Source organism: Neltuma alba, unplaced genomic scaffold, assembly GCF_004799145.2.
Source record: "Neltuma alba isolate B1F8T4 unplaced genomic scaffold, ASM479914v2 tig00008029_pilon, whole genome shotgun sequence".
Classification (NCBI taxonomy): Eukaryota; Viridiplantae; Streptophyta; class Magnoliopsida; order Fabales; family Fabaceae; genus Neltuma; species Neltuma alba.
In genome coordinates this window covers 1-10,618 of record NW_021634929.1, presented here as the reverse complement: position 1 = coordinate 10,618, position 10,618 = coordinate 1, and the positions used below count along the sequence as shown (strand labels likewise).

Sequence of the window (10,618 nt, the reverse complement as noted above, 5' to 3'; positions counted from 1 at the left end):
TTATTCTTCAATTTTCAGGTTTCTTATGTGTTTAGATGATATTCAACACACGCTGAGACAATAGACCGTCACGGAAAGGCTAGCTGGTTGCAATATATCATCATATCTGTTTTAGCAGAATCAAAATTTCCAAATTAATTTAATTTAATTCCACGCAATCACCAATTCATGTTTTGTTATGTACCAGCGAGCACCTCTATTTCAGCTTCTCTATATTTGAACCTGAAATTAAATGTAATAATCTGCCAAAATAGGCGAAGAAAATGGCAAGGTTTTCTCGGAAGCTGGATTTGTCAGATTGGGGAATGCATAATTTTGGCTGAGAGTTGGATGCAACTGGCGGGAAAGGGACAACTATTGTTATTATGATCATCATAAGAGGCCATTTTCTGTCAGATCATGTTAGTTAAAATACTCCTCCACTACTTAAATGTAAGAGATTGTACGATACAAAATGAATTTTATATTTAAAAATTGATGCTACCGGGAAATACAAGTCTAATTCAATTATATATTGTTAAGAATATACAAGCAATTTTCAAAGCTCCAGTCAACTTCTATCAAAGCAAGCCACAATCACAAAATCATGTAAACACGAGTGAGTTACTTGAAGTTCCAATCCTCACACAAACGAGTCCAAGGCAATGAGATCAACCCATTCCCGTAGTGGCATGGTGATGGACACTCGCAGGTGCACACAACATACCATCCTTGATCCATAAATTTAATTATAGATCCATTAAAACCAAGGAACTTTCAAGGTTGTTCCGCACACGGGTAGTACTGTCATTGAACCAACTTCCGCTCTGCCATTCACATTTTTTTCTTAAAAAAACACCTTCGTATGTGTGTGTTACTCTTCCTATCTTTAATATAGGACTCGATTTTTGAGTTAGTTTTAATTTTAAATATAAGACTTATTTTTTATATTTATCAATTTTCTCTAAATTACTCTTATGGATACTCCCTTAACTATAATCAAGTAGAAGAGGGAGGTAGAGTATTAAGAAAGATAATTATGGTATTTTAGAAAAAATGTGTCATTTTTCTTACAATTAACCAACTTAATTAATTTTCCTAATCTAATCAAATTAGTTAAATGAATCTTATATTACGAATAAGAGGAGTATAATTTATTGGAAAAAATGTTTACTAAAAATAGTGTTTTGATACGCGTTTTTGGGAAGTGTTTTTCAACACGTGTCTTTCTCTCTTGGCAGCATGAGAGGAGGGCCCACGAGCGAGCCAATGATGATGGTTTTTGAATTTGCGTTCGTCTTTAATAAATGAGGAGGATACGGCAGGACACGCGGCGCAGGATAAGGTTCCCTCAGCTCCTTGGTGAATGCCACGTCATCCCCATTGGCACGAGAGCCTTATCTCTCTCCTAAATCTCCCCCTTCCATCCCTCACATACTAACAACTCACCGCGCCCACGTGCAATCCCACACTTGTCTCTAATTATTCCTGCCACGTGCCCCAGACACCGGTTCTAAGCGTTTTTCTTCGTCGTACCCATTAATCCCCAATACTAAACGAATGCCTAACACTCTTTTTAAATTTATTTTAACTATTAAAACCCCTCTTCTTTTCTCAATACTCACAATAATTTTGCTGCAAAAATTGTTTATTTTGTAGAGACTTTAAGTTTAAAAAATGTTATTTGAATTTTTTTCTGAAAAAAATTGAAAAATACTCTTAGAATGGGCAGAAAACTAGTTCGATGACAAACTAATGGATATGTAAATAATATTTACATGGTCTTGGAAAATTCATAAAAAGTCAATTTCAAATGTAAACTTCGAAAAAAAAATTACTGTATGTGATTTTACACCAGCAAGAAAGAGTGACAAAAACTATATCCAAAAAAAAAGAGAGGAAAGAATGGCATAAAAATATGACATGATAAAATATAGTGTGTTGGGTCATGAATGGAAATGAAAAATTGTTTGATTATTTAGAATTAAAAAAACTGTACATATAAATTTAAATTCATAAACTCAAGATCTTTTTTTTTTTTGGCTAAGTTTGGATAACTGTATTTTAAATTTAAAAATAGGTTAAAATCGCTAAAAATAAAACAGTACTATCATCAGCAATAGATGAGCATTTCAAAAACAAAGTTAGTGGCTGAATAAACAATAGGCAAATATGTTTTTGTCCAACTTTTATTAAAAACACTGATTTAGATATACTCTATAAAATAACTCATTTGAAAGTCCCGTGAGCACGAAAAGGAAACTTTGCAAGTTTTTTTGGCCATCTTTAAAAGTGTTTGTGCTATAAGAATTACTGCAAAACAAAATTTAAGTAGTTTGCGATTTAATATGGGAGAATTATAATAAATTCTCATAAAAATAATTATTAAAAATTTAATAATAAATAAAAATTATTATTTTTATTTAAAATTTGTCATTACAAATTGTTTAATTGTAATTAAAACTTTATACCACGAGTAATTAGGGACTTGCTGAAAGACCATTTCAACGAGACGGGGTTGGGCCCCACACGCGGACGGAAGGCAATCATCTTCCGTCGAGGCAGGGCTTCTGTTTTCCTTTCCTTACCATACTTCACACCTGACAACGGTCCATTTCTTCCGCCTACTGTAATTTCCACTTCCATCAATATCTGCATTATATTGCTCTGCGCAGAATATTAAAAATATCCTTTTTAAAATTAAGAAATTAATCAATATACCTAAAAAATGATCCCAGTATTCACACTTTTATTATTTTTAATCAAATCATGATACTTATAGAAATAACCTCTCAAAAAATCATGAAATGTTAAGTCAGAAAATTATGAAAAGGGCTCTATAATAAATATCTAAATTGTTTAAGAAGTAAAAACAACGCCGTTGTAATTCAATTTTTTTCGCCGTTGTGATTCACGTTTCTCTAACTTTCCACACTTTTCGTCCCTTTTTTTTTTTTCCTGTTTTGTTGTGTAGTTTAAGGGACACCGTCATGGGTTGTCAACACTTAACAGCAAAGACAGCGAATGAAACAAGCAACCTCCATAGTATTTCTTTGTATTTCGTTCCCGTGTTTCACGCTTCTTCCTCCCACGCCCACATCACCCTCAACCCAGCATTTCAGTGTATATTTCTTCCGTCAATAAAATGGAAATATTTTATGAAACTGACTTGTGTTGTGCTAGTATATCGGCAATAAGTCTGGTTATGAGAAACAGACGATAAACCGTGTAAACGTGACAGCACATTTTTTAGGGAAGGGGGTTCTTTTGTGAGCGAAGGCTTTTTTCTAAATATAAAAACTAATTGATTAATTTAAATAGATTAAAAAATAAAATAAAATAATTATTTATAATAAATATGTATTGTCTTTTTTAAAATATCCTTACTAATCAAGTGTATTAGTTAGAACAGTAGAACTATTATTATTAGAAAAACTATCTTTAAAAAAAATAGATATATGTAACAGACAAAATAGATTAGGGTCTTATATTTAGAATCAAAATAAAAGTTAAACGAGATCTTATATTAAGAATCGAAAGTAGGATTAAATATTACTATTAGTTTAAAAAAAAACACACCCTAAAATATTTACCCCTGTGCTGTCCAATGAGGAGTTTGGACACTCGGACGCCGCAATTAATTACCAAACTACTCGGAACAAGAACTTTAATTTGTTTGTTAGTGCTATCTCGGGTAAGGTTAGGAGAGAGGGATGTCCATTTTGTATGAAAACTGACATCAACGTAATTAAATTTTAGCTGACGCGTGTAGCTAACATTACTAATTAAATACATGAGATGTTTTGCATAAATTGCTTGTCTATTACTTGTACCTTGAATTAAAAATTATATACAATTACCCAAGCAGCCAACGTTCCATGTCACCATTATTGTCAATTTAAAAACTATGACTCATATTGACTGCATGGATTAAATTTCAAAATCACGTTATTATCTCTAATTAAGTTTAAGGAGCTGATAAAATCTTTAAAAATTATTCTCATTAGTTATGAAAATCTGTAATTAATTTCTGTTGTGCCAATTTTATTCATTGCATGTATTAACAATAGAACCAAAACAAATGCTGGCAAAAAATATCATCAAAACTAATTACTTTTTTATTTTAATTAATTATTCAATACATATAACTGATCACACCTCATGCCTGTTGTTGATGGACAGGGCGGTTGGTTAAACTTTTTTTGTTATGCATAGACAGAAAGCTGATTTTTCGTACATGTGGATCAATACATGACCAAATATCATAGGCTAATGCACCTGAAACCAAAAGGCACGGGTCACAACTAGAATATAATATTTCCGTGGCACTAATGGCATGAATCAGTAGCACAAAATAAGTGAGTGGAAGTAGAGCAATTATGCTGCCCGCCCTGGCGTAACAGTTCCAAAAGCCGGTGATAAGAGCATGACTTTATTGGCATGCAGGGTTACGTCAACCATTTTGATAACCATGTTCAATAATTATTACGCTTGTTTAATTAATTGTTATGCAACAACATATGTTTATTTTTAGCTGAGCCCGTGAAATTAAAAAGAAAAGCTTTGGTATATACCAAGCATGCAAGCAAAAGCACAAGGTTGGTTTTCGGTTGAGCCATGAAATTTGGACTTTTTTTTTTGACGGGCCATAATAATTCGGATTATTTTTAAAAGTTATCTTATTGGATGAAGCAGAGGGGAAAAATACGATTAATGGTGTAATTTTCATCTTTTTTTAATTTGCCCGATAGTCTCAGAAGATGCAAATTCCAGACCCAGCGCATCACATGAAAGAGCGACCGAATCTATTCGAAGTTGGAACGAGGCGTGCGCGCGCTTCGTAGCAGAGCCCACCTCTCCCCCATATCTCTCTATATCTAATATCTGTATCTCACCACATTCAGTACCTACTTTATTCATATATCACCTCCGCCCTTTTCATCCTCTCAGTTTTTTTATTTATTATTATTATTATTTCATTTTCAACACAATACGATCCCACTCGCCCTCTCCCTCCCTCTACGTTTCTGGAACAGTACTTTTCCAATTTTTTATCATAACAAATGCGTTTGCCTGTATACGCATTTTCTGTGAGGGCGTGGTTTTGAAGAGCCAGTATTTCTGGATTTGTCAAGCCCCCGGTATTCGTCGTAGAGAGCAGCAAAGATAAACAGAAGTGGAGTAGATAGACATACTATTCCTCCTCGTTTTTGGCCTTCCCCTGAATTATCGCCCCTTTCTTTCCTTTTCTATTTTCGCTCCCCAACAACAAATTAAAATTTATTACCTTTCCTGAAGGTCTTGGCTAACTCACAATCTGATAAAACGCGACGATTCTTGTTTCCGTGTTGGTTTCTGTTCATTCTCATACCTTTTTTTGGATCCTCCCATTCCACGTATACCCCTATTTGTCTGCCCGAGATTGACGATAATCTCGTCCGCATTTTCTTCGAGGATAGAAATTTACAAGTGCTAACTCTCCAATTGTTAATTTTCGGGAATCCCTTGTTTGCGTCGGATCACTGTAAAAAAATTTAGCTCCGAGCTACCATCTGAGTCTGATTTCTGGGCAGCATCAATATCAGCTTCAGCTGCTTCTTTGCTATTGAGATGCCATATCCTTATCGCTTGAGAATCCTCTGTTTTATCTGCCATTGATTGCCCTCTGTAAAATCGATTCTTTTGATCTGGCTTTCTTACAATTGATCGGTATTGTGGGCTTTCTTTCGTGAAAATGAAGTCCCGGTCCTTAGATTACTGGAGGAGTTACTTTCGAACCGCGAACTCCGATATATTTGATATTATAGACCATGCGATCATGGTGGCCGCCTCTGATTGTCCAAAGGAGTTTCGATTGCGAAGAGATAGAATCGCGGAACGGTTGTTTTCTTGTCGGATGACTCGTTGTTTGGGTTGTGAGCGAGTGGAGTTGGCGGTGTCCGGTGTCGACCAGGAGTACGATGGAGGTTGCAAGAGTGGTTTTGATAGAGACGGAGCTGAGGTGGAAGCAGGTGCAAGTAAAGAGAGCAAGGCCCATAGTAGCAGAGATGACCGTGGAGACATGAACATGAATCACGTTAGCAATTTTAGCTACGGAGAAGCTGAAGCATTGACGGATGAGATTGAAGAAGAGTCTCAACTGGTTGGTGAGACTTTGAGAATCAAGGAAATTCTACATAACTGCGAAGAAGAGGTATGGTCTTCTCAGTTCTTTCCTACAAAATGCTCTGGCTGTCAGTTTTTAGATTATTCTTCCCTTGTTCTCTTTTCTTCCTCTTTTTTATTTCATCAGCTTTTAATCGCATGCTTCAGTTCATGCTTCTTGATTTTGCAATTTGATTGGAGATTAGGTTCCTGACTTTGGGCAGCGACAATTTTAAATGCATCTGGTTCTTTGGAAGACTTTTGAATCCTCTGGTCACTCATTCATGTTGTTTTGTTCAATGTTGCAACAGTCTGATTCGGAAATATTCGAGTCGTTGAGGAGGCTACAGCTGATGGAACTGACAGTGGATCTTCTAAAGGTTTGAGTTAAATCATCCCTTGTCATTCAAAGTGTCCGTCATGGCCTTTTCATTTCTATTCTTGTTTTTCTGGGAAAATCTTTTGACGGATTTAACCTTTTCAGGCGACTGAAATTGGAAAGGCTGTCAATCCTTTCCGGAAGCATGGATCAATGGAGATTCGTCAGCTTGCACGGACTCTTATTGAGTATGTTTTAGTTTCTCCCGGATGCTTATTTGCCATGAATATATCTTAAGCTTGTCTTAGGGAGAAAAATGAGCCTGTTTGTTGTCTGTTACATGTTATGTATTATTGGGCACATCTTTCGTTGCCATTGTTCCTTGTTGACTGCTTATTTCTTGTGAAAACCTAACTTTTGATCAGTGTATTAGACGTCAGTCGTGTGATTTTTTCTGAACATGAATGATTTATGAGGTTCTGCATTTGTGGTTTCTGATTTAACTGCTTACTTGCAAAATGGATCGAAAATATTGGCATTTTAAACGGAATTTTTTGAATTGCAGTGGCTGGAAAGAAATGGTGGATGAGTGGGTCAATGCAACCACAACAAATGCAGGTATGATTATGTTTCCCGCCTTCATTTGGTAGCCATAAGGTTAATCCTGCTGTTTCTTCTCCTTTCTAATAATGTACTGTTAATGTTTGTAATTGATTGTGGATTTTCTTATAATTATCTGTAGGTTCTGAAGGTACCCCAGATTCAGTAAATCCATCTGTTGTTGATGAAGAGGAGGAGGAAGGCCTTCCATCACCTCCTATGGATGAAGGGGCTTTCTTTGCAGCTCAAACTGCATCAATGGAGTTATCACAGGTACTGACCTCTTCTTTGCCGTTTGTCCTATATCTTTTGTGCAGTATTTGATGGTTAGAAACTGACTTCGATATTCATGGCTGGATGTCATTGCTGGATGGTTCAAAGTTCTTTGATGGCATGGATGATGATGGAAGTGAGTTGAATTTGCAACTTTTACTCTTAGCTCGCTTTTGCTCTTCGGTTCTTTATTTGAATTCCCCACTTCTTTGATTCATGATCATGAATGGGGAATGTTGTTTCAGATCCTCGACAGAGTGGGGAATTCATCAAGAACCGGGAAAATGGCAGAAGACCAGCTCTGGACAATCAAAACATAGTAAAGAGGAAACCGCAGGCTTCTGATGGGGCGGAAGCCATGGTCAGAGATAGCAGGAATCAGCAAGCAAAGAAAAACGAGGCTGTTGCGAAGCTAAATAAATCAGCAACTGTTGGTTCTGGTCCTGGCAGACCATTAAAATCTAGCATGCAACGAAGAGAGAATATGGAGCCAAGGATGTTGCAAAAGATGGACAGGAGTGGAGTCCCCAAGAGGCCACTTGCTGGTCCGCAAGATGTAAGGGAGAATCTCTGCCTGAGTGTGTCAAATTTTTTAGATTTTTTAAGTTTTGTCTTACATTCATGTCTTCTCTATCAGAAGTCGAAGTGTGCAGATGATACTTCAGTCCAAATGAAGCTAGAAGCTACCAAGAGGAAACTTCAGGAGAGTTATCAACAAGCCGAAATTGGTTTGTTAGACTCCCTAGAAATCTCGTCTGCAATTTTGTCTAACTTTGCTTTCAAGTTAATTGTGATGTGGGCTTTAAAACTTAAATGACGAGCCTCGTGTTTCATTGTTTACTTGCAGCCAAGAAGCAGCGAACAATCCAGGTTATGGAGTTGCATGATCTCCCCAAGCAAGGAGGGATTGGCCACAGAGCTACACATTTCAAACCTATGAAGCACCAAAACAGGAATTGGGCCCAGGGACGAAGGTAGAGCTTCATTGTGTGCCAAGTCCTTTCGACCCTTCCTTTTAAAGTTGATGGTGGAAGAGCAATAACTGGCTAGGCCATCCTATGGACTGAAGCCGGATCTGCCTGGCCGTTAAAAGGAACACATTCACAATTGTTACTTGGTTCGAGCTGTTTTGATTGAGAGGGAAGTAAACTCTGAAACACTGTTTATTTCCTTAGTTAAAGACCCGTAGTATACATACAAATCAATTTGTTTATCCAATAGGTAACTTTGGCGCTCAACTGACATGGTTTAAAATCATTGTCTATAATATAAATCCCATTTTTTCCCCGACTCTGATGTAGTAGACTCACGCAATGACTAGAACATTTTAGGGCGGCTTATGCGGGCAGAATTTGATTACATTCCATATGGGTGGATTGAAACAGATCTGGGAATAGGCATCTGAATAGAATATAGAATGTATCTAATACTCTGGGGTAGAGATGCGAAAGGAAGATTGATGCCTTGTTCGTTTTGTGAAATACTCGTATCAATTATCATGGACGGGGGGGAGTGAGTGATGACGAATGCAGTGATGAGATAGAGTTGAATAAATATTTCATGTGGGAGCACATGTCTGTATTTGTAAATTTGGTGACATGCCTTTTGGGGTCGGCTTGACTCATTTCCTCTCATTCTCTGTTTAATGGGACTCTTTCTTAGGCGTGGCTGAGTCACGAGCTCAGAATTCCACGATACCCAATCCGTTTTGACCAAACCCTCCTTCTCATTAATGCAAGCCGCAAAGTTTGTTCCGCAATTCCTCCCCCTAATTTGACTTTTATATTTATTTGTGAATATTAATATTAATCTAACTGATAAATATGTTTTGGAATTGGAATATCGATTTTCCTCTTGACCGCCAGCTGAAGTCCGCGTGTCTCAACTACTCGGCAAAAAAACATGTGCATGAATAGCTTATGAGCATTATATAAATTAATTTATTTTCATTATAAAATATTGCTTTTGTACATAAAAGAGAACCAGAAATACCTAGAGTCGTTACTCTTCCATCAAGTCGTACTTTGACCGTCATCTCGTGTTTGGGAGTAACTTGTTTTTCCTTCGGCCTTGGGTTTCCTTTTTCCATGAGTGATTTGAAATTCAACTTTACATGAAAGATGAAACCGCCTTGTTGAATTCATGAATCGATCCCACGTCCAGAACAATGGAATTGGTCTAACTTCAGACCCGCCACTTGGCTTTATGAATCACGGTTTTATTATGATTCATCTCTACCCAAAACCTTATAGAAAAGAAATGGAATAAAAATAAAGTAAAATTTATTTCAAAAACAAAATAATGTTTGATATTTTTTTATTTTACATGAAAAATCATATGAGCAGTCAAACGCGACCATATTCTGAGGCAATCTTTTTGGCTGTTTTTTCAAGACAAGATTCTGGATATCGTATTCCATGAATATAACCGTGTAATCTGTTAAAGCATTGAGATGCGTAGCGTGGCTGCTGCAATTTTATTCAATGAGTTTTGTGTGGGTGTGAGCCCAGCAGAGTCCCTTTCTGAAAGCGGGAGGGACCACGTCTGCAAGTTGATCCACCAGCACAAATCCTTCCATGTTTGAAAGTAGGGGGGGGGGGGGGAAGGGAAGTCACTTTCCGCGGCAATTCCCTTCTTGGCGGTGAGGTGTTTACTTGAGCACAAATGAACCATGATATGAGGATAAAGACTCAAAAAGATTAAGTGATCTTATCCTTCCGTCACAAACAGATCATATACTACCTCCGGTCCTTAATATAAGACTCTGTTTGACTTTTATTTTGCTTCTAAATATAAGACCCCAATCTACTTTGTCTCTCACATTTATACATTTTTTTCTAAGGTAGTCATTCTAATAATTGTAGTTCTAACCAATATAGTTGATTAGTAAGGATATTTTAGGAAAGACAATACCTATTTATTACAAATAACTAACTTAACTTCTTTCCTTAATCTCCTCAAATTAGTCAACTGGGTCTTATAATTAGGAACGGAGGTAGTATTACTTTGCCTTTCTTTCAAGTTATTCAATATGCTCCACAAGCATTGACCTAAGCCATAATTAGCAATAATCGCTTGCATGAATACATGGGAGCTACCACTGCGATTCCAAATGGGAAGTAAAAACAGGGCTTTTTGTGGTTAAAGAAAACAGATAAGGAACTTGGAAAGACAAAAAAAGGTTGAGGAAAGTGGGAGAAATGAGACGGAAAGATGCCACCTAACTAGGCTGTCGTGGTGTTTACCTAATTAAACAGCTCTCAAACCACATGTGTAGATACACGGGAGTGTCTTGTTTTCCTT

The 10,618-nt window shown here is 36.8% G+C and overlaps 1 protein-coding gene across 2 annotated transcripts; it reads left to right on the top strand.

Annotated features, from left to right (window-relative positions):
* The first annotated feature begins 4,923 nt into the window (after nt 1–4,923).
* On the top strand, nt 4,924–8,603 carry LOC114753629 (probable mediator of RNA polymerase II transcription subunit 26b). 2 transcript variants are annotated; one of them, XM_028942325.1, is made up of 9 exons: nt 4,924–6,172; nt 6,435–6,503; nt 6,608–6,690; nt 7,008–7,060; nt 7,185–7,315; nt 7,424–7,451; nt 7,561–7,871; nt 7,956–8,043; nt 8,163–8,603. In XM_028942325.1, the coding sequence occupies exons 1-9, from the start codon at nt 5,714–5,716 to the stop codon at nt 8,291–8,293; spliced, it is 1,353 nt and encodes a 450-aa protein (XP_028798158.1). In that variant the 5' UTR covers nt 4,924–5,713; the 3' UTR covers nt 8,294–8,603. The 2 variants fall into 2 exon arrangements, with proteins under 2 accessions (XP_028798158.1, XP_028798157.1); XM_028942324.1 differs by having other exon boundaries at nt 4,931–6,172; nt 7,953–8,043.
* The last annotated feature ends 2,015 nt before the right edge of the window (nt 8,604–10,618 follow it).